Genomic DNA, 25,568 nt, shown 5'->3' with positions numbered 1-25,568 from the left:
TGGAAGTAAATGGTTTTAGGTCCCAGGGCTTCTCCCTCTCAAGATCCATCAAACAAGGATGCTCTCTTGCGCCTGCCCTATTTGTCTTAGTAGTTGATGCTCTATTCTATCTTCTCAGAGATTCCTCACTCTCCCCTCTGGTGAAAGGGCTACAACTCCCCAATATTGATGAGATTTTGAACATTCAGTTCGCTGATGAGACAACCATCCTGCTGTGCTTGGATGAAGGCAACATTGAAGCACTCATGAATACTATGGATATATTTTGTTTGGTCTCGAGTAGCAAGATCTCTTTACCCAAATCCATTATGCTTGGTTGGAATCAACACCTACCTGATTGGTTTAACATATTTCCCTTGGTCTAGGGGGGGCCTTAGCATCAACTTCGTTACTTAGGGATTCCTTTTTCCCTCTCACCAAATCTCAAAGAAATGTGGGAGTGGGCTAGAGCCAAGATTGACAAGAAGTTGAATAATTGGAATAGACAGTACCTATCCCTGGCTTGTAGATTTCAGGTCTGTCAAAAAATCCTCTCCTCGTACATATTTATTCCTCAACTTGGCTTTACAATGTTCAACATTCTTCTTAGATTGAGAAAGTGATAAGGGATTTCTTGTGGTCTGATGGTAAAGGGGGACCCCAGAGACATGCTGTTAAATAGAAATTGTGTACTATGGTTAAAACTAAAGGAGGAATGGGACTGAAAGATTTGAGGAAGCAGGGGATTGCACTTTGAGCCAAATGGATTCTTAATGCCTTACAAGGGGACGATCCATGAAAAATTCTGATCAGGCACAATATTTCCCATTTTGTACCAAAAAAAATCATTCTTAGAAGGGTCTCCCTATATGGGATATACTCTATGATAAATTTGTGGTGTCGCCAGCAGGATATGTAGTATTTACATCTTTATGGAAATCTTGGGACAACATAAAACACCTCATTTGTATTAAAGAAAATAGGAATGACAATCATAGTATCTATGGGACCATGTCTATTTGGTGGAATCTGAAATACAAGGAAAAGTACTTTGCCCTACTACAAGGGTGCTCTGCTAAGTTGTGGGATGAGAAAGGTATTAGGACCTTTGATGACATTGTTGTAAACGGGAAGTTGCTTGAGTGGCAATGTGTGATGAACAAATTTAGAGTGCCTAGCACTCAATATAGAACACATTCTATGTTGAAATCTACATATGCCTCCCTCCCGTGCTCCTCTCTAGCTGTTGCCGCACCCCTTTGCTCCTCCTCCCTTGTCTAGATTGATTGTTCCCCCTTGCATGCTGTTAAAGCCAAATCCATTTATGCTGCCCTTGCTGATGACAATGACATTCTTGAGCCCTTTAACCAAATCTGGCTCCTTGACTTAAGCCAATCCAAATGGCAACGTACTCGTGATCTCCTTTGGCGCAGACCCAGTGAGCCCAAGGTTAAAATTTTCATATGGCGTCTCCTCCTTAACATGTTGCCCCTCAAAGTTCCCGAGGGGGATTATAACCTTTGCTCCTTCTGTAGACTCCCAAAGACTGCTAAACATCTGTTCTTTGAGTGCATTAGTGCGAAGGAAATCTGGTTACTCTTTGGTCTTGTCATTAATGGTAATGTGAATATCATGAATATTCTTTGTGGTCATATTCCTTTGTTTAGTAAAGATTCCAATATCTTCTGGTCTGTCTTTTCATCAATTATACTTTGGAATATATGGAAGCTTAGGAATGATAATGTTTTTAACAGTGAGAATAGGGCACTTACGGAGTCTCTGAGGAGATTCATGTTATATAATATTGCTATGCAAGTTACTCTTGTGCTTAGGATATCTAGAAGAAAGTTCGAGAATCTAATGAATGATGGGCAGATGAGAGTATTCTATTGGGAAGTCTCCCATGGCTTCTCCTGGGCCAGACAACAGGGCAACAAGAGTTTCTTTGAAGAAGCATTTCACAACTTCATGAGAGACCTCAATGCCACAAGGATCAATAACACCCAACAACAGGTCAACAATGTACCTGTATCGAAAACCTTTGCGCACCCTTACATGGAGCAGCTGATGGAAAACATAGAACTTGTCTGGCAGGAAGGAAAGCTAGGGTGGGTGGCTTGGAAAAACATCATTCCTAATAGCAGGGTTGATGGAGAGTCCTATCTCTTCTAGATCTGGGATGCTCTTGATATAGTATTCTACTTGTTGTTTATGTTGGGACTTGAGTCAGATGTATATTTTGTGTAATTAGTTAGTTCCTTGCTGTTTTGCAAACTGATGGTAAATATCTGATGACATAAATCTGATGTTAGAACTCTGATCCTTTTGAATGTATTTTGGCTACTTGATCTTTAATAGAAAAAAATATTCATTTAATTTCTCCCTATGTTCTAGACAATGCAACATATGTAATGAGCACTATGGGGTACATGAGATAAACATTATTTTTTCTTCTAGATGCTTATGGTAGGAAAATGACAAGATGGTTTTTTTTAACGTTTATATGGTGAAGGTTAATATGATAGTAGAGAATAATACACACATATGAATAACCAAGAGTCATTTTATTCCTAGAATATGTAAATCTCAAAAATTGTTGTAACAGGGAATACTGTTATAGCTTCTCTGCAACTTTCTTTGCTAAGGTGAACCTAAAAATATGATATTATCTTGGATAAGGGTTTGGATAAAGCTCTTAGAGAGGAAGGGAGTAAAAGATCACATAATTAGTTACTTAACACGTAATTAACTTTTATTCCTTTCTGAAGTGGATGAACATGGTATATGATTATATACAATGCAATTGCAAGTTTATTCTCATTTCTTAAATAGAGTCTAGGCTAACTTTGTTTTTTTATTACAACAACATCAAATGGAAATCCCCTTAACACTTATTTAGTTTCTACAACATAAATAAAGCACACAACCCTATTTCTTTTACAACAAAGTAATTATTTCACTATATTATTCTTAGCAAATAATAAACCAAGTCATATATCTTTATCATAATATGTAATAAATTTCTCTTCACATTTATTGTCTCTAGGACATCATGATTAATTATATTTATAAGATACTTCCACAAACATATTACACGGTTTCTAAACAGTGCGACAACATCCTAACATATTCATTACAATGAAGGATGTGGTTTTTCAAATTTACAAGCTTTTCTCAATCCCCTTCACCTACACAAGGACACAAACTTTTTTCCAAGGCCATGAAGCTCAATTTTTCATCTTAGGCTTGAAGCAAGTCACCCTCGAGTTATGAGTTATAAAAAAGAATCAAGTACACACAAGCATTTACTCTAAAACGTGAAAATAAATGAATCTTTACACACAAAAGAAAACACCCAACCTAAGGGTCGACACACTCAATTGAACCTTCACATGGTTCTTAAAGGAAGAGATGAGAGGACATCTCTAACAATGGGTAGCTAAAATATAGATAAAAATAACTTCTATAATCACATTTCTTCTTATCACAAGCATCTCTTTTACATCCATCCACCAAAATTTAAATACATATCGGCTACTTTTATTCATGGGTACTCACATCCAAATCACTCTCAAAGGAGTGAAGTAATCCCATGGAAAGTTTTCCCTCTCTCCATCCCACAGTAGGGTTGCTCTCACATAGTCGGAGACAACACCATCACATCCCAATCCACACAAAACACACGAAAAAAATATTGCACAATAAGTACACAAAAATATTTCAAATACAATACACAACAATTATCTAGTTTATTTTATAAAATCAATGAGTTTGAAACCTACCTTGTGAAATTAAACCAAGGAGAGTATTGTGGATGAGCTCCAAGCTTCTCCCACCAATTCCTATCTAATGTTCTCCTTTCAACTTTTCTTTCAAATTTCAAAAAAATAATACTAAGCGAAAAACCCTCACATCATCACTCTCTAAGACACATTATCCCATAAGTACTCATACATGTGTGGGACTTCAGGAGATGAGAATGTATTTGTACACTCAATCCACAAGTTATACAAATGTGTCTTGTGAGCTTCCTCAAGTTCATATGGGCTAGTGGGAATTAGATGTGATAAGTCTAGATCCCAATCAGCAAAACCTTAAATTTGTCCATATTCATTGAGACCTCATTAAAAGTATCATATCTTGGGATATGCTCAAGATTCTGGACTAAGAAAGTAGCTAACTCGTAGGTATCTGCTTCAAGACTCTGAAATCAATGAAAATGATTTAAAAATGACACTTTTCAACCCTCTAAAATATATACAAAAATTAAATCCGACTTTGACCAACTACACATTCACAATTACACATTATAAAATTTCTCATTATATTTACTAGACTATAGTTCGTCTAAGTGGACTATAATGTAGTTTAACATGGCTAAGCACATAAGGTTCTCTTGAATACCTTCAATTTCATTGGCCATGGAGGATTCAATCTGCACACTTAATCTACACATAGCCGAAGCAATTGTATTGAAACACACGCACAAAATTTTCATCATATAAATTTTGTGGCAATTTAAGTCAGATTATTTTCAATACCAATTATCTACTTCAACATCTATTTAACATATAAGTCAATTTATTTTGTAAACCTAGAACAATTCACGTAAACATCATATTTCATCAATTACCATTTAACTTCAAAATTTCATCAACTATTTAAAAATAAAATTTTATTCATCATTTAATCATAAAAAATATCTAAAGAATCATAACATAATAGTATCATCATATGACTGCATAATAAAAGCAAAAAAGAAGGTCTATTATAAGAGACGCGACTAAATTGGAGCTAAATTGGCTCCGAAACGACATTGTAAACTTCGTCTTATTGACTCTTTCAAAAAATCAACAATCTGTAATGCACTACTAACTTCGTCTTATCGTCTTATTGACTTCCCGTGGTACAACAATACAATTTTGAAGCCACTTTAGCCGCGGCCTATCATAAGGGTGGACCTCCTCACACATACTGAACATAGTATTGAACTTACAATCATACTCTGCCCACTCTCAATTTCACCTCAGAAGTAACCTCAGGTGCATTTTGGGCATTTGCTGTATCAGTCACTCTTCGGGTGTTGTAACTATGCACTCTATCCAAACCAGCTTTACTCGCCATGCCCACTTTAGCCCAAACATAATTGTTTATAACCGCTTTCACTTCAATACCAGCAACACTTTCAAACTCGCAGGTTCTGCTTTCCGCATTCCACGTTTGCGCGTTGCAGTTAAAAATAGGGAGGAAGCAGAATGGCAAACGTATGAGGCTCTACTTACATATTGTCAAACTACTTCTAACATTTTTTTTGAGTTCTATTTGATGGAAATTCAAATTCGCAGTCAGGAAGAAAAACAATTCGAGGATGAGGTGGACCCTGCTGATATTCTCTTGGGGGATTTTGACGATCCCGAAAAAATGCGGAAACATGTATTCTTTTGCTCTTTTAAAAACATTTTGTGTTTTTTTAACAAAATGCCTTTGGTTTTACGTTTGGTATTTTAAATTTGTTTCTGAAAAAACTAATTTTAGGCTGGCTTGGTACAACTGAGGGGTTTAGGGTCTCTTTATGACTTGCACCTCGTCTGTTGAGGCATATCCAGTTTCAACACTTATTATGTCTCTTGACGTTTGAACTGGTGGTTCTGTTATGAAAGTCTCCTTGTGTTTAGTTGTTTAACGTTGGAAACAAACTGGAGTTTAAACATTTTCAGACTGCAGAAGTGGCTTGCCTCCTAAGTCTGTCATTTATCCCTTTTATGTTTCTGGCTCTTGGAATTGAATTGATGACTTATAATATTCTTTTGGTCAGATTGGTCTGTCAGAGCAACCAATCATATTTACTGATTGAGAAGATTGTTTCTTTGGGTATCTAGAATGAATTCTCTAAGCTTTGTTTGCTTGAATTGATAAAAAATTTCATGCTATGAGTTCATATATCATTCTAGGTGCAGAAAGTACACATTCTTTATTCCCAAGGCATCTTATGATGTTAGTATTAATTATCTTATGTTGGTAAGAATGTTGCCTTGATTAGGGTTGATGATATTCTTAAACCAGTAGAGTTTTTTCTTCTTGTTAAGTAAAAATTTGTTGGAAGAATTTTCATTAACTTTAATCTGCACTCGGTAAGAATAGAAACCTGATGGGTTGTTTAAAGCCAAGCTAATTCAACGCTGGATCCGCAGCCACTTGACCTAACTTTCTCTTTTCCACTAACTTTGAGAATTTATGGACATGACCAGGTAGAGAACAGGATAAAAAAGAAGCAGAAAACTATTTTTCAGACGAACACTGGGTCAGCTGAGCCAATGAACGTTCTGTTCAATAAGTAAGTGAACTTCCTTGTTTACTGTATTTGAGCTTCTTGATTGTTCTTTAATGAGTTATTGTTTTGCTTGGTATTTCGACATCATGTTTGAATTACTATATCCTCTAACAGGATGGGACAAGACTATAAAAAATATTAATATCTTCAATTTTTTTTGTTTTCAGTTATAGTTAACTGAGTAAAGTTTATTTATATTTAAAATTTCTTGGAAAAATTCTCTACTGGCTATTCTTTGATTCTTTCTTTTAGAAAGCCATAAACATTTTCATTGTTATTTATTTCCTTAGAAAATACTCCAATGGCTCTTCTTTCTTGTAGAAAAACATACATATTTCCAGTATTATTGATTCTTTTTTTGTCACATGGTAGGCTAAACCTTATGTGTGCAGAACCTTGAAACTAATGAGAAAAGCACGTGTGGAATCTGTAAACTGGTATTGGATAAGTCTAATGAGCCGGAATGCCTAATGGTCAGCATAGACAGAAAGTACAACTGCGTTGATTTTATATTGAATGGAGTTCCAATATTTTAAAATGTTTGTGTGTAACTAACTGTAAGGCAACTACACGGTACATTGAACAGAAACACAAGGAAGCACATGTCCACACAAAAGACACAAAAAATTCACATAGAGAATCTTCTTCGAGTAAAAACTCCACGGAATGGAGTCACAAAGGTATCAGTTCAGTCTGGACCAATTGCGCCATGATACCTTCTCAACAGACAATGGTACCCTTGTGTTTGAAAACTATCCCTTTGTCTTCAGAAATTTTTTAGAGGATGATATGACTTCGATTATCCTGGCTCCTCAATAGAAGACAAGCACTCTCTGTTGATTACATAAAGTCCCATTCCTTTATCCCACCATGCACTTAGAGGGAACAGTAGAGGGGATATTGATTCCATGAGGGGAACAATCTGAAAAAAACATTTCTTATTTTGGGTTGGCATGTACTAAAAAGGTTTCTATGTTGAATTGTCGTGTAGATCAACTCTGCTCCCTCTCCTCAATAAACACATTTTGTTTCCCTTTTTTTCCCATGCTATCCATATACACCTAAGCAGCTGGTCCTTGTACAGCGACAGGTTGTGTCCATCTATTTTCTTCCGACGATGAAAACCCTTGGTGTGTAGGTGATTGGAGGATGAAAATTCTTTGGTTTCCAGGTGGGCAGAGTATGAAAATCCTCTTGTTTGTTTGTAGAGATGGTTCCACGTAAGGATAACTTTTTTGCTAAAAAAGTTTGTCAGAATTTCAAACTTAAGGATCACATAAGGATCTTTAGAACATGGGTGGTTAGTTAGTTGACTGTAATGGCATTAACCATTATGTGAGGTACTGCATGGGAAGTTTGACTAGCCATACAACTGTCTCCTACAGTTTCAAGGGACCATGCACTATGCAGTTGATATTGGGTTTAGTCATTGTACATTCCTAGTGTTTAATGGCTTTGCATTTGAGTTAGAACTTGAACTCTTTCTCCTTTGTGACCTGTTATTTCCAGTGTGGATGACAAGTTTGTAGTATATTTGCTGCCGTCTTCTTAGAATTATATCATTAAATTGTTTGCACTCATTGATCATTTATTAGTTCAAACACTTAGTGGTCAGAAGTTCCATTTTTTCCTAGCTCTTCTTTTCTTTGACGTCAATATCTTGAAACTTTTAGTGTTGTTCTACATTGACAGACATTTACTTCACCTAAATCACAACCACAAATAGTGTTTTTCTACATTGATAGACACTTACTGTTGTACACCTATATCACAACCACAAATAAAAGGATCCAACTTTGTGTTGTGAAAGAATTTGAGGATTATATGTGCTAATGAAGATGTTTCTCAATATTGTTCTTGATGTTTCACATATATAAGGCAAACTTGAAACAGCTATACCATGTTTTGCATATAATCACAATCTTGAATCCTTAGGGGTGGAAGTTAGTGGTTATAACATTTCAAGGCTTAAAATTTTTGAAGATTGAGTCCACCTCTTTCTTTTACAAGAAAGTAGAAAGTAAACTATTTCATGTGGTCTTATTAAATGGTTGCAGATTTGACTACTCTGACTCCTACATATGGTTTGAATTTGAACACGCTCCATCAGACAACGATTTAAGGATTATCAGCAGTGTAATCACATAGAAATTCCATTTACATTTGCATATTTAATCGTGGGAATCTTATACTTTTAACTTTTAAAGTTAGCATTGGAAGCATGACATTGTTTATGCTTGACTTTTGATATCAAATGCAGGCAATACGATCTTGGTTTGTGCTTGGCCATTTAGGAGGTTATAATTCGAGCAATATTCAGGTTTTTGCATTCAGTTCTTTACTTTATTTGGTTTGCTGTCTCTTGTTTTTGAATTTTTAGCTGCTTCAATACTTGATTGAAAGTGATTTTACAGCATTTTGATTCATTCTATCATGAAGTTTGACAAAAAATTATCGCACAATCACTCATTGTAAGGATTGACATATTTGTAAATCTGTTTCAATCATATTGGCATTCATTTAAATATGGTGAATGTGGAACAGGGATATTTGTTATAGCATTTTTTTCATAGCTCAGGATTATGTCTCGCAACAATTTCTTGATATCTCAGTAGGAATCTATGTAGAAGGTTTGCATCCTGTTGTTGATCATAACATTGAACGACTTTGGAAATATCATTGAAAATAAGTAGATCATATAAAGTTTGTGGTTGCACTCTTTGTTTTCCAACAATCCTCTATCATCAGTACTCCCTAATGTAGACATTTGCTTTAATGATATAATCAGATTCTGTATTGGCTCTAAGCTTTGTTTTAGAGTACCCTTGCTAATCCTGGTGGATTCTTCAAATATAATAATATTAATACTGCCAACCCCATTCTTATCATTTGTAGTACTTCTGAACACTCTCTAGAGGTTCTTTGTATCTCAAAGATCAATCCACTTTTCAGTGAGATGGTCTTCATAATCAGCCTAGCCTGGTCACGGTTCCAAACACCTACGGACCAAACCACCAAGGTCACTCACAAAACATGGCACCGCTGCATGCCTACAGTGTTGCAGCCCACATCCTCAAAAGGGTGGAGTCAAGTTTAGCAATTACATCTAAAATAAAATTCAGCTCTTTTGTCAAAAGATGAAGGGTTGAGTGGAAGATTAACTGTTTTCTTTCCATAAAAGTCCTTTGGCCTTTGTGGATTTGTAATATTACGTAAACATGGTCATAGTAAAGACATTGCTTGTAGAAAATAAACAACCATACATTTCTACTGTACACTCTTCTGTTTCAGTTTTAATATCTTTTCTATTCTTCTATAGACCACATTGAAATCATTACAGTCTAGAGTATTCTCCTCATGGATAAGTCACCGCATTCGCCGAACTTGATGTATCAAGTTCGAAATTTGGCGAGTTTCAATAAAATGTTAAAAATTCGTTCTAATTCGGCGGAAATTTGTACGGAACAAAACTAGGGCCATCAATAGTCAAATGTATGAGGGGGGCAGGCTTTATCCACAGACAATCTCGGGTCCTTCTCGCCACCTCCACTGTGGGCGGATGATTCTCCATCAGCTCGTGCAGACTGCAACAATTTTCTGAAGCCGTAAGCACTGAGCAATTAGACTCCCGCTTTTTGAATGCCTGCTTGCGAGAGAATGGGCGTCGTGAACAATGCCTGCGGGGTTTGACGAACGAAAAACGCCTTCCAATTTATTATTGATGAAGGAGAAATTAACCATAATACCACTTAATCATTTTTCGTATGAAATAGAAATTGACGAACGAAAAACTGCAAGCTTAAAATATATTTATTATTTAATGCATAATATTAACATATTTATTATTTATATATTAATAATTTAAAAAGTTAAAATTTTACATATATTTATATTATAATGTTTTTTTAAATTTATTATAATGTATTAAAAAATTCATAATATTGTTTTATTTGTTATACTTTTAATTTAATATATGAAAATAATTTATGTTAATTTTTAATTTAATATAATATTATTTTATTTGAATAAATAATAAATTTGATCATTTTATTTCAAATATATTTGAAATGTTAAATTATATTGACAATTTATTGAATTTATTATTTATATATTTAAAAAATTCAAATTTATCTAGGCGAATTTAATGTCGAATTTTTTTTCGAATTTTTTACCCTTGCTGAACTTCATCTGAATTTTATTGTTGGCGAATTCGAACTCGAACTCGAACGCGGTGACTTAGTACTCCTGGTATCCAAATCACCTCTCTAATCACATGGCAGTGAAAAATGTACAACTTAATAGTGTTATAATTGGAATTTTGGATGCCAACATAATGGTCACTAAAAACTAGTCTATTTAAAATTTAAATGGAAAGTATGTTAGTCTTAGATTTCAGTAGGGTGCATATGATTGCAACTTCAAGATGCCACATTCTGTCGTTTGCTGTGATTGCATATGTGGAATTAACTTAAAAACATAACAAGATAAGATTCTAATTTTATAGTCCACGATGGTGGACGGTGTGTATATGGGTCTACATATTGGCTTATAGCAATATGGGACTATCCAATACTCCTTGTGGGAGGCACCTAACTGTTCTACAAATGACACATATATACCTTTCCCCCTATGGGATTTGAACTTGTGACCTCTCTTTCAAGAGCACAAGTTCTCTACCACTAGGCCAACCCAGGCTGTATATCCAACTTAATAAGGAGAGGATTGGCAATGCAAGCAACATCTTTATAAATTCAATTTGAAAAGAGAATCTACCAATAAAAAAATCAGATGGGATGTGCTCAAACAATAAAAAAACAACTTATAAGTTACCAAAGAGGTAATTTGTGATGAAAACCAATAGAATCTGGTTGTACTATAGGGTGAATGTGTAGAGATGTGGAACAAGCTTAGGCATCTTGAATAAGCTCCAGTGGCAACAAATGAAAGCATGGTAAGCTTTTCCTGATTTTGAGAAACTGAATCAATTATGTGTTTTGCTTTGAAAATTTGAATGACACACCAAAGGGATGGTTTCAAGCCTTTGAAGAAGGTGGGCTTCAATGGCCTCTTGGTGGAAATGAGAACCAAGTATGCTGGTTTGAGATGCAAATGATGTGGAGAATATTCTTGCACAAGTGCAACCCATTCTGCAAGAGAATAACCTGCTCAAAATGAGTATGAGCAACCTGCCCAAATGCAGATTGGGTGTATGTTCCATTCCATCATATGTAGCTATCATAGAGATCATGGAGCTAGACAATGTTTGGATCTTTATCCTTGTTACAGAAAGTGCAATCACAAGCTCATTTGTTGGGATGACAGATTCAAACTAGTTTAAATTGTTATGAACAGAAGCAAATTATGGAAACGATATAGTGTAAGAGATTAATGAGTTAAACAGACAAGAAGGATAATATCAATAGATTGTATTATGCAAGAGTTCTTTATAGATTTGGAGGGTTTGAATGTGTTACAAGATGTCTATTTGCTACTATCTAGCTACCCCTTCTAAACATATAAAAGAGTAGTCACAATACATAATGTACAAGTATGGAAGATGAAGGGATGCTATACCAATTACAAGAAACACAACTGCTCATCTTTAGCAATTCAATTCCTTTATTTTGTTGTTTCCTAGAAATGTTGTAAAATAGTTTTATAGAACAAGGCTGGCATTCTTGAAGGTATGCAGCATGATTAGATAGGAGTTAGGGGTTTAGGTTATGTTGACGTGTTCTAGGAAAGGTCCATTAGATGAAGGTGATGACAACATTGTTAGGAAAGGTGTCTCAAGCTTGTTCCTATTATTAAGAATGCAAAAAATGCAATTTTTAGGTAATTGAACATAAAAACTCAATTTTTGGGCTAAGGAGGTGGTTTTAAGCTCCACAATCTAAAACAAAGGAGGCCCAATCAGCCTCTTGGATCAAAAGTTATGGCCTTCAGAAGTTACGCCCATGTCATTGGAAATGTAAAAACATCTAGGACACGAAGGAGTTGTTAGAGGAAGTTACACTTGTTGACCAACTTATGACTTGGTTTACGACATGTCATAAGCATCTTTGAATGAAGATGATGGAGCCCAAGTTGATGAGTGGATTGCAATGAACTTATGGTAGATTTAGGGAATATTTTATTGTAGGCCCATTGATTCATCTTGTGAATTGGGTGTAAATTTTGACTAAGGCTTTGGGTGTTTATTGCTATATCTAATAAATTAAATACATGAATTAATAATAAAGATGACAATGCATACCAAATACAGGAGTAAAATGTCTTTTTGCACATGAAATTATTACAAAGGAAGACCAGAGATGATCAGCTAAGGATTAGAGTTGATTCGACTGGATCATCCTACTTTCCTTGACGTTACACAATATATTAAAAGGACCCAATGGTTGCCAAGAGGAACATAAACGTCAACCAACTAATGCTTATAGCTACCCGATGCTTATAACTACCCAAAGTCAACAATTAATACATAGTTGTATAACCATTATTATTGAACATGACAATAGACATTGTACGTTGACTACATCACCCTTCCCTTCCCAAAAGAAAAAGTTGTCTTCCAGACAACTAGCAAACATCAAGTAACACAAGGGAAGATTGATAATGATAGTGTAGACAATGGCTTGCACTTTGCAAACTGAAAGTTGGATCGTGCTTGGAAAAACAAATGAATGCAATGGGGGTCTAGGGGTGATGCCCCCATCGAAGTCAAGGGGTAGTGCCCCTTTTGGGGATCTAGGGGTAGCACCCCCAACAGGGTTGAGGGGCAGTGCCCCTTGCTAGGGTCTAGGGGTAGCACCCCCAATAGGGTTGAGGGGTAGCACCCCTTGCGGTGTTTGGGGATACTGCCCTTGGTGTGCTTCCTGTCATGATATAGGGTTGGAGTTGAGGGGCGAGGTTGAGGGGTGGAGCTTTGTTGTCAAGCCCAAATTAAGACATTCAAAACCACACAAATCATCATGGCAACCATCATTTTTGTGATTTTTTAAGGGGCAAAAAGCAATGCTGACAAAGCCAGAAAGCAAAGTTTTTGGAGTGTTTAACCAATGCATGCAACATAGTAAATTTGATGTTTCCAAAAGAATTCATTTCATTGTATTATGAAGGAAATATGTCATTGAGTGGTCAGGGAATTTGTCTATTGCCAAATGATGGAATCAGTGCAGTGGGGAGTGGTATGCCAACTTACGGTGTTGAAGGCAACTTGCCGTACGGTGAAGTTCTAGTGATGGAGAGAATGGCTCGTCGTTCAAGGAGCGCAGGGAGCCATACGATGCAAAATGAAGATTGGCATATGCTAAAAAATGAATATTGCCATATGTCCACTTGTTGTATAGTGTGAAGTCATCCTCTTGTCTGTATGATAAAATGTAAAGTTGATTGAATGAGATGGTATGGGCACTGTACAATGTATTTCCCCTTGTTTTTGTGAACAATGTGCAATTTGTAGATTCGGATTCTAAAGCATCTGCATCTATTTTGCCCTCAAATAAATGTTTGCCAAGATTGACTTATGCCTTTATGATTTTTGGCCTCCATTTGTTGCCAAAGTTGATGGGTTTGAAAAAGTTTGAACTTAATGCAAAATTTGGGTGAAGTCATAAGTGATTCTCCACTCTCACTCATGCATATGTCGCTGTAAATTGTTTATATCTTGTGCAAAGAGTTTTTACCAATCTTCGAAACATTGATGAAGTCAATGTTTTTGGTCTCGATTTATCTACCATCTTCACAAATCGTGAGGGGGGATATGATGAATGATCATGAAATTCATGACTAGGATTTTGTACTTAGACCTCATGCAAGTGGGCATACGAACTGCAAAGTGTTAGGATTAAGGTGCATCTACCTTGTAAATCTTGTGACATGGTTCCAACATCCTTGGAAAGTTTCCTAAGGCACTTAAGATGTATTGGGAAAATAATTTGTAATACATTCATAAGGGGTGATGGGTTCCATTAGCAGCGGTAAAAGTGGATTGTGAACACAATTATTAATATTGTTTTTCCCACTTATGGACATCTAGAATAAGATAATTAATGACTTAGGAAGTGGACAAATGAGTGACCTTTGGGCTTCTCCTAGTGGGTGCTTGGAAGAGGCAACATTTGTCTCTTGGTATTCCATAATTTATTGCGTTTAATGTAATGTTTATCTTGTAAGATGGGCGCCCAAGTTGAATGTATTGGAGCCAAAACTGGTGTCTTTTTGAGTTCTATGGAGGCATTCCAAAGGTTGTGGTCGTGAGGAATGAAGAGGCTTCTTTGGACATTTTTATTGGTGGTTTTAGAGCTCTTACCATTCTATAAAACTCAGCCTTTTGGATGTAGAAATATGTGTATAACAATTGAATATAGAGTTCATTTGTAGGAACAAGAATAGGTGGGAGGCATAAGGAGGTTGTTCACATGTACATAGGTGCTGCTACATTGGAGGCAAAGAGGAGAATGGAAGTGATTGTATTGTAAGCAAATTTATTGTTGATAATGCATACTTGACCTCTCTTTTTGGTGGAGTTTTCTCCTGCAAGGGTTTCTCCATGTAAATCATGTGTTATGTGGTAATTATGTTGCTGATTTATGCTTTATTGTTGCTATCTTATGCTGTTCTTAATGATTATTTATTGCTGTTTTAAGTTCACATAAGATAGGTTTATTAAGCATGATATACAAATTGATTTTTGGCATCAATAAGAAGAAGGATCTAATCATGGTTTTCCATATTAAGGCAACTTAATTTTCAGATTTGCATATGAGTTTCAGATTTTCATGTTGTAGCTATTCAAGCCTTGTATCCCATCCTTTGATTAGTTTATTGGATAGAGATTGATCTTCATAATCTTTGCTATTGAACTTGCTTATTTCCCAACACAAGGAAGAGTTTAGATGATAATTCAATTCCACTAGAATGTAGAACAAATTGAATGCTTTAATACCACTGTTTAGGGGCCTAGGGGTGACCTGGGGGATGTGTTGACGTGTTTTTTATGCACTATCAAACACAGAATAAAATACCCAAGGGTACCTTATCCTCTCTTGAGTAAAGCCTCTGAATGCTGAAGATATCGTGAAAAGGATCAATCAGGGTGACTTCAAGGTTCTTTTTTGTAGGATCTCTACGTGTGGATAAGCTCTCTGTGGTATGATGTGATTTGCTGGAATCACAAGGGGACTTACACTTGATGACTGAACTTTTGATTTGCTTTGAATATTGCTCGAACACAGGATTTTACTGCCTTAGATTTGAAAAAAAGGAAAAAAAGATGAGGGTGAGGAAAGGATCTAATCCTAATACTAAGAATGTAGGAGCAATGAATGATTTTTGATGAAATTCTAACTAAGTCTTGTTTTGACATCACAGGAACATCTCCACAAGGTTAGTGCGATCTTTGAAGGAAAGCTTTATGATGTTCAAATCATCATTGCAGGCATAGACACCATCAGGTTGATGCATATCAATGAAGAAGCGACAATTGAAGTTAAGCTTAAGCTGAATGATTCCAGTTGACTACACAAGGCAAGTCTGCAATCAACAAACTGCTAGTAGTATGGATATACAAATTCCATCATCAATCAAGCACATTTCTTCCACTCATCTAATAACATGAAATCAAATATGAGAAGTATAGAGACCATGCAAATTGTTGAATCGACCCATAAATTTCACCATTTCTTCAATGAAGTTACAAGTCTCTTACAACAACATCTTGGCAACAATCTTTGCCTTCTCTCTCTACTCTACTCTAATTGCTATTCTAATCACCTGCTAATCACCTTCTAACTACTCTCTATTCACTAACTCTATTCTATTGCTTTCTATCTATTTTCTATATATCCTTTACAAATGAAATGCCAGGGCTTATATAGTGCCCTCAATACAATTCGATGGCTTAGATCAATTCGAGATCAATGGCCAAGATTTTACAATGAAAACCCTAATTAGGGTTTGTTACAACCATTACATAACATTTAATGCTTGACCAATGATAAAATTGTATTGCTTGGACACATGTCCTCTCTGGAAAAATCGACCAATGGATAGTCGGGGTAGGTACATTGAAGTTTGTGCCACCTTCCATGAGTTAGGTACATTGAATCTGGACATGCTGAGGTGGACCAATCCAATTGGAGAAGTGATGACTGGGATGCCAACTCATCTAACACCTGGTTGATACTCAATTTGGTAACATTGAGAAGTTAGCCTTAATTAATTCTTCTGGAACTATCTGCTTCTTCAACGAACCCTTTGCCCTGACTTCTTGTGTCTTTGATTTGCAGGATGATTGATATACCTCGCCTTGGAATGCTGGATTGGAAGAAGTCGCCCTTATCCTTGCTTGATCTTCTTGGAGGAGACCGTCCTTGATCTGGCTTGATTTTCCAACTCCGGGATCTCCATTTGATGCCTACACAAAATATTAAAGTTAGTCTTTTGAGCATCAAACCTTAAAGCATGAAATTTAAGACCTTTCAAAGGTAAAACTTAAGATATTAATTTGAAAAAAAGTCATGATAAATCAAGAAATACACATTTTCAAATTAATAATGAATGGAAATTGGATTTTCAAGACTTAGACTTTACAAAATTGCAATGGGATCACAATAAGTCTTGAATAAGAACTTCAAAAAAAGTAATTCTTCATACCTCCTCCTTTGAGTATTTAAGTACAAAACCTTGAAAAATGAAGGAAGAAGACCGGATTTTGCTGGGCAAGATTTATAGCCATCCCTTGGATGAAGTACGCCTCCTTTAGCCTTCAAAAAATCTGGAAATTATCCTCCAATCTAGCAAGAAATTCGCCTCTCCAATAGCCTTCAAGATGAATTTCGCCCTCCTTAGTCTCCACACTTAGTAGAAATTTGCTCCACTCCAGCTAGATTTCGCACCTTCAATTAGCTCTCCAAATTTGCACTTGAAGCAATGAGTGAATGATTTGGATAATGAAAAAACACACCTCCAATATATATAGAGCGCTCACCACCTTGTTCCCCCTAGGCCGACTTGTCAAGATAGGCCTAAAAAATAAATAAAATTACAAAAAGGAGAGGCCGACTTGATAAAATAATAAAAATAAGCCTTCAAGCGCTCCATTTTTAATTCTAATTTCACAAAAATTAATTTAAATGCCTTTATAATAAGAATTCGATTTTTTGAGGCTCAAAATTAATTTATTAAATGCCAATGTGTCTTCTATTAAATGCCAATTTAATTTAATTTTTTCAAATATTTCGAATTTAGCAATTTGTCATCTAATGCGATTTGGAGGATATTAACGCCCAAATATGGTAAAAAATAATGAATGCCACTAACTTCGCCCTGGTCCCTTGGAGAGGGACAGGAGCGAACTTTTAATTTAGGCCTTGCATTCCTTATTTTCCACGTTCAAAACTTCATCTAGGCTTTTAAAATGGCATTTTTAATTGGAGTCTCGAGTTTAATTCATTTGATCTCTAGGAGGAAAGAGCCTTTAGGACTTTTTCGCCCTGGACCCTTGGAGAGGGACAGGAGCGATTTTCCATTTTTGGTCTTAATCCTTCACCTTTATTTGTCAATTCTCGCTGTGGGGTAAGCAATGATCCCTTTCATTCATTTCATGCATGCCTAACTCGTTTTTGCAAGGCAAAATTGATTCTCCAAAGATTTTCGCCCTGGTCCCTTGGAGAGGGGCAGGAGCGACTTTTGCATTTTAGGCTAGGATTATCAAGTTTTGGAGGCAAATCCCTGTTCACCATGCTTTAGAAGACCTCTTTCATCCTTGCACAATCTTGCCTTAGCATAATCTTGGAGGGAAGTTGTTGATTTTGTAAAAAATCGCCCTGGTCCTTCAGTGAGGGACAGGAGGGCTTTTGAGTCCATTGCACAAATTCTTGATCACATCAATCTTCAAATTACCTTCCAGGCGTAGAATATCACACTTCACTACCTCTTGAGTCTTGGGAACAAAAATATCATCTTGAAATGTAAGGTAAATGGGCACATTTGGAAATTTCGCCTTGGACCCTTGGAGAGGGACAGGAGCGGCTTTTGTCATCTTGGTATATTTTCATGTTTGTGGACCACTCAAATTATATTCAACGCACAAATCATGTTTTCCTTGATCTCTTCAAATCATAAAATCATTTTGATCTTGCAAAAATAGTGCAAATTTGAAATTCAAGCTCTAGTCCTTCAGTGAGGGATAGGAGCGAATTTTGCCTTCTAGGCCAAAATGCTTCACCTTTCATCACGAAATGTCCTTGCTAGGGAAGATTTCACCTTGTTACACGCTACGAATATGAGTTCAAGTCCAAGAAAGGTCTAAAAATGTGGATATAAAGAACTTCGCCCTGGACCCTTGGAGAGGGACAGGAGCGAATTTACCCTTCTAGGTAAAACTCCACCATTTCATCGTCTTTAATCAAGTCTGGATGCCCTATCACATTCAATCATCTCTCCACCATGCCTTTGATGTTTCAATTTGACCAAACAAGGTCAGAAATGACTCCAATAGGTTTTTTCGCCCTGGACCCTTGGTGAGGGACAAGAGCGATTCGCCTTGGACCTCCTGAGAGGGGCAGGAGCGAAATTCGCTCTGGATCCTCAGTGAAGGACAAGAGCGAAATTTGACTTTTTGAACTCTCTATCAGGATAATTTTTATGGAATATAACATTTAAGTATAAGTTATACTTTAAGTTATATTCCATATATACTTTTAGGATGTTTGAGAGTGGTTTCAGACCTCCAGGAGTTATATTGCAAAATCTAGTTTTTGGAGGTTTTTCAGTTTCCAAACTTAGTCAAATTTCAGGATCAGGACATTCCAGACTTTCAGACTTAGCCAAAATTTCAGGATCAGGACTTTCAGACTTAGCCAAAATTTCAGGATCAGGACTTTACTCAAACCGGACTTGCTATCCATGTGATCCTCTTGGCGACACTCAAAACGCAAAGGCTAACAGACAAAACCCTAAAAGACCTAGAAAACTTACCCTACAAAGCAAAAGAGTAGGGGTCCCCATTTGCAATGGGGCGATGTGTGAAAACGTCACAACAGGATGACACACTCAAATTTGTTCAAATATGTAACAAGAAGTCAATCTGCCTCTAGTTGCCTCTTTTTTTCAAATTAATGAAAGAATAATTATAATCCATTACTATACAAGCATGGAAGAGGAGTAGATGTGTTGGTAGTTAGAAGGAGCACAACTGTTTTATGTTTTGTTGATTTAATTCTTTTGTTTTGTTGTTTCCTGGGAACAATGTAGAATAGAGCTAACACTGTTACAGTTGCATAACATGATTGGACCAGAATTAGGATGTCCATGTGGTCTAGGAGAGGGCATAATTGGAGAGGAGCTAGGATGTCCATGTGTTCTAGGAGAGGGCATAATTGGAGAGGAGTTAGGATTTCATGGTACGTCCATGTGTTCTAGAAGAGGAGTTAGAATGTCATCATATTTCTATGTGTTCTAGGAGAGGTGTGGAGACTTATGGTGAAGACATAAATTAGCTGTTGGTGTTGCTTGATTCCATCCAAGCCAATCCATAGAATTGATATTTTCATGAGTAGTTTATGTAGTAGTGGATGAATAGTTTTGCTACTAGATGATCTATGAGGAGATATGGACTTGTCCTCGTATGCTTCTCAGTACTTGGCTTGTCTTGGGGCCTCTATCTAGAATTGCTCCTATATGCTTCTCAATACTTGGCTTGTCTTGGGGCCTCTATCTAGAGTATCTATAATCATATAGTGTGAAGTGATGCTATTGCACTGCTAGTAGATCAAAGTCATAGATCCTATTGGATAGGAATTCCTTTTCACAAATCTTCTCACTTGTTACTAACCCCTACCCTCCTCTCAATACTTGGCTTGTCTTGGGACCCCTATCCAAACTATCTATAGTTATATGGTGTGAAGTAATACCTTTTCACTACGAGTAGATCAATGTCACATCTACTCTTGGATTGGTATTCCTTTTCGTAAATCTTCTCAATTATTACCAACCCTCTCTGCCCTCTCAATACTTGGCTTGTTTGTGGCTCCCTATCCAAATTGTCCATAGTCATATGGTGTGAATTAACCTCATTGCATTGTGTTAGATTTTGCGAGAAGCAAGAATCGAGCCAGGATCTGATGTTGGTTGTAGATGACATGCAACTCCACCCAACATATGATCGAAGATCAAAATAGTAGAATGAATAGAAATCTAAAACGAGAGAAAAATAGAGACAAAACAAGAGAAATTGCAAAATACTCTTAATACTTTCACTGAGCTATCAGTGAACTTGTGAAGATGAGAGGAGAGTGTTGTATATATAGCACAATAAGGGCATATACATCCAAGAGGTGCATTAACTCCTACTTTACATAAAGTGTGGGAGGTTTTACCTACTTGGTAAATGCCAAAATATGTGGCATAACCTTGTTAGATGAAGATAGAAAAGAAGTTATGATAGGTGGCACATAAAGCCAAAAGAGGAGGAGAAACCCAACTACCCTATACCTACTTAGGTAAGGACAAAATAATGGTTATGAGAGGTGGCATAACAACCAAAAGAGGGTGTGTAACTCAACTACCCATGTGTGGGAGAGAATGACACATGTAGTTGAAGTATTTCGCCACGTGTCCTAATTATTAATCACTCCTAATAACCTAAGCAAACTTAAATAATATGTGGTGGAAAAAAGAAATACCCCCTAACATAAAGAAAATAAAAAACCTACACTTGCACCCCCCCCTTAAGCATAACATCATTGGGTGAAAAGATGAGTCTCGACAAATGAAGCCATGTTAGCTACCCATGTACATAGAAATCCCCCCCATAAGAAGTCCCTCCATAAGAGGAATAGCCCCCCTAAATAGAGAGAGAAAATGAAGGACTAAGAATCCCCTCTTGAATTAGACCCCTGTTAGACCCCAAGCAAAGCTCAAAGATGAAGGAACTTGCTTTTTGTGAAGGGTTTGGTGAAGGTGTCCATAGTCTACTTTGATGTAGAACAATACTTAAGACCAAAGAAGCAAAAATCTGCAATTGATTGCGATTAATCGCTTGTTGTCTCAAATTTTCCCCTTGAATCGAGTAAAAAATCATTGACCATTAGTCAATGATTTTTCCCAAACAATCGTGATTAACCCTAAAAAAACGTTGTTTAAATCGCAAAATATTCACATAAATCGTGAAAAATGAGAGGCAAAAACCCTAGGAAAAACCGCAGAATAGGCATAAAATCCTACATTACTATATCAACGGATTTTTTGATGCATTTTTAAAAATTTGTGAATAGACAAAACCCTTGTTCATAAAATGAATCATTTCACATTTCATGCGCTGCAAGTAAAAGCTTTCTCGCGATTTGCTTGAGACGAAATTTAGGGCAAACACATTTATTTTATGTCGCTGAGGAAATTGTTGGCAGCATTACCATTGTTGATGGTGGTGTTGTGCTCAACATTCACAAAGCGCTCCTTTCCAAAAAATATTGTGCAATAGATGGACGATTAATTTTGTATTCCTAAAAAATATTTTATAATATATGTCTTGCAGATATATGGTTAACATTATATATTGTATAGTAATGCCAATTTATTTATATACCATGCTAAGCCATAAATTCTATTTTTAATATTCTAATTACATACCATTTTTAATATTTATATTTTGTTCTTTTAATTTTTAATATTTATATATTATTTCTAACATTTACATAATAGAAATAAAAATCTATTTACATAGAAATAATATCTGTAAATTTATAAATTCACACATTATATGTTATTAAAGTTTTATCATAAAAAATTCAAATCATGAATTTACGATTTTAAAATTAGATATTTTAAATTGTTTCAACTTTCCAAATATTGTTACACCTTTTGAACAATGTAAGCTATATTATAATTAGTAATATAATATAATGATCTAATATAATTGATTATTTAATATAATTATTAATTATTTTATATATATATAGGCCCGTTCATGGGCTTTTTGAGGCTAATCTTATGAAATGTCCCCCTTAGTTTTTTTCAAATTTTAAACATAATAATCTCACCCATTAGCATTAGTAAGATGAAATATTGAAAACAATACATATTGGCGGTTGGACCAACCACTTCCACTTTTTAGCAGGATAAAGAAATGCTGGAAATTAACAACTACTTGGCGGTATAACCAACCAATTACAAATCCAAGAAGACTGAAAATTAAACAAGACAATCACTCAACCACTTATTCAACGGGAGGACTGGAAATAACAAACCATCACTCAACCACTTTAACAGCGGGAGGACAAGAGTACAAAGTAGAATAGAGATACGCGGCAAGCCAGCCTCTTCCACTTGTGCAGTGGGCGATACAAGAAGTATAGTGCAAAAATAAAATGGACTGTTTCAGTACTATTGAATACAGCCTTACAATGGCAACTCTGCAAAATACTTGTTAGTACATCAAGCTCCAATCTCTAAGAGATATAAGAAGATGCTCCAAGAAGCTACAAACATGAATACTTGAAAATACAAGCCAAAAAGAACACTTTATCGAATCTGAAATAGCACACCAGCAACACCAAAAACCAGACCAACAGCACTGTGAAGTCTATATCTCCTTCAAGACATCTCCGAATAGCTCCAAATCAGTGGCAAACAAGAGCTAGGAAGGGGACACCCAAGTCTCAACCAGCAAACTAATCCGAACAACCTTCAAACTTTAATGCATGCATGCCAAGGTCACTTCCAGCATGGTACGACCTGCCTGGAGAGGGGCGATCTGGCTTAAAAATCCAGCTCTTCGCTATAATTCATGAGTCTTAACAAAAAGGGATGCCTAGCAAAGAAGAATCCAACGAGCCAATACCCAGAATGATCAGACAATCAGGCAGGGAGATATGATCGAATGACTGCTTCAGCCATGGACACACCAACAACATACAAAATCACACTAACACTTAGAAAACTGAAAATACAATAACAAAATCCATCTCAATGAAGCTCATTCTATTCCTCTGGATGAGAAATAGGCTCTCCAACAACTAGTTGCTATCTCTCAAGCATGAAATTGGCACAAAATAGGATGCTCTCTACTTTGAAGGACAAGTCTGACACAAATTCGGCAGCACTTCGTTACAAATATTCATGGATCCCAAAACAAGAGCCCAACACTCTTATTTATAACCTTAGTGTCTCCAAATTCAAATTCACAGTCCCTCCAAATGGACGCCAAACCCAAATGCACACTAATTTCACCTTAATTTGAAATTTGCATTTCATTTCCCCTCCTTTCCAAGTTGACGTTCACATAGAAGCAAATATACTTTATAAAAATGACAATAAAATAATAATGTGGCATCCAAGGTAGATAAGTGAAATATATTATAAAATTAACTTATTTCCCATAAGGTGTGTTGATGTGTTTTTTAGGTACATGCAAACACAGAATAGAATACCCAAAAGTATCTTATCCTCTCTTGAACAAAATCTCTCAAATGCTGAAGATTAGCTTAAGGATCACTTGAGAAGACTGCAAGGTTCATGAATGTAGGGTCACTACGTGTGGATAAACTCAGTTGGTTGATGTGATTATGCTGGAATCACAAGGGGACTTACATTTGAATGCCTGAATGCTTGATTTGTTGGAACTTAGGTCCTATCTACTCAGTTGAAAGATAAAATAAAAAAAGAGAGCAAGAGAAATGGGGTTTGAGAAGTCTACGCTACTCCTAAAGCCTAGAATGTAAGAAGATGAGTGAATGACTAGATGGAATCCTACTGGGCAAGGTCTCACCATCAACCTGAACAATTCGACACAAGCTCAGTGCAATCTTCTAAGGACATTTCAAAGATTTTGAAATCATTACCATCAAACATTGCTCACCATTCAAGTTAACGCATAAACAATGGACGCATAACAATTTGAAGTTAAACTCATATCATTCCAATTGACCACGCAAGGGACACTTACAATTAGTAAGGGGCTAGTGGTATGGATTAGGTGGATTCCACATGAATACATTCAACAAATTCCTCCATTCAATCTAATTTATTTATCATCTAACATGAAGATCCAACAAGAAACCATGCACATTGTAAAGAAACAACACACTTCACCATAACTTCAATGAAATGGAGTTCATTTACAACTTAGGCAACAATTTCTGCCTTCTCCTTCTCTACTCTAATTGCTATTCTATTCTTCGAAATTATCTACTCTTCTATTGCTATTAACTATTAGCTAACTATCATCCTTTACAAATGAAGAACCTGAGCTTTTTATGATGCTCTCAATACAATTCAATGGCTTAGATCAATTTGCGATCAATGGCCAAGATTTTACAATGAGAACCCTAATTAGGGTTTGTTATAACAAACTCAATTTGGCCAATGAAATAATTGCAACATTTTGACACGTCTTCTTTAGAACATTCGACCAATAGATGATAGGGGTAGGTGCCTCGAAGTTTGTGCCATTACTTGTGAGTCAGGTACATTGAATCAAGGCGTGCTGAGGTAGACCTTCTCTGATTGGTGAATGGTGACTGGGATGATGACTAGGGTTCCACCTTTATCTTGCACTTGTAGGCTTGATAGATCATCATGAAGGAATATTTCTTGATATTCAACATTATCCAGCTTCAGCGATGATGATGATGATGATCTTTTAACTTTGATTAACTCTTCTGAAACTATCCTCTCGAATGCCTTGATCATGGAAGTGCAAGGTATTGTTGTGACGTTTTCACACATCGCCCCATTGCAAATGGGTACCCCTGCTTTTTGCTTTTAGGGTTTGTTTTCTAGGTCTTTTAGGGTTTTGTCAGTTAGCCTTTGCATTTTGAGTGTCGCCAAGGGGATGACCTAGATAGCAGGTTTTGCTTGAGTTAGGTCAAGTTGATAAGTGATGAAGTCTGGAAAGTCCTGATCTTGAAATTTGGCTAAGTCTGAAAGTCCTGATCCTGAAATTTGGCTAAGTCTGGAAACTGAAAAACCTCAAAAAACTAGATTTTGCAATATAACTCCTAGAGGTCTGAAACCACTCTCAAACATCCTGAAAGTATATATGGAATATAACTTAAAGTATAAGAAATATACTTAAATGTTATATTCCATAAAATTATCCTGTCGGAGAGTTCAAAAAGTCAAATTTCGCTCCTAACCCTTGCTGAGGATCCAGAGCGAATTTCGCTCCTGACCCTCTCAGGAGGTCCAATGCGAATATCGCCCTTGACCCTTCCAGAGGGTCCAAGGCGAAAATCAACCTAGGACTCATTCCTGG

At 36.3% G+C, this 25,568-nt stretch overlaps 1 protein-coding gene across 2 annotated transcripts in view; it reads left to right on the top strand.

Annotated features, from left to right (window-relative positions):
• Positions 1-4,880: 4,880 nt before the first annotated feature.
• Positions 4,881-25,568, top strand: part of LOC131036112 (uncharacterized) — a 73,132-nt gene continuing 52,444 nt past the window's right edge. Inside the window, exons 1-5 of one of the 2 annotated variants that reach the window (XM_057967926.2) lie at positions 4,888-5,243; positions 5,325-5,412; positions 6,228-6,313; positions 8,368-8,446; positions 8,571-8,630. In XM_057967926.2, the coding sequence (XP_057823909.1) occupies positions 5,071-5,243; positions 5,325-5,412; positions 6,228-6,313; positions 8,368-8,446; positions 8,571-8,630 (486 nt within the window). In that variant the 5' untranslated portion in view covers positions 4,888-5,070. Of the gene's footprint in view, positions 5,244-5,324; positions 5,413-6,227; positions 6,314-8,367; positions 8,447-8,570; positions 8,631-25,568 lie in introns of both variants that reach the window. The other variant, XM_057967927.2, reaches the window with a different exon arrangement.

This window comes from Cryptomeria japonica, chromosome 4 (assembly GCF_030272615.1).
Source record: "Cryptomeria japonica chromosome 4, Sugi_1.0, whole genome shotgun sequence".
Lineage (NCBI taxonomy): Eukaryota > Viridiplantae > Streptophyta > Pinopsida > Cupressales > Cupressaceae > Cryptomeria > Cryptomeria japonica.
This window is presented reverse-complemented; position numbering and strand designations above follow the sequence as displayed.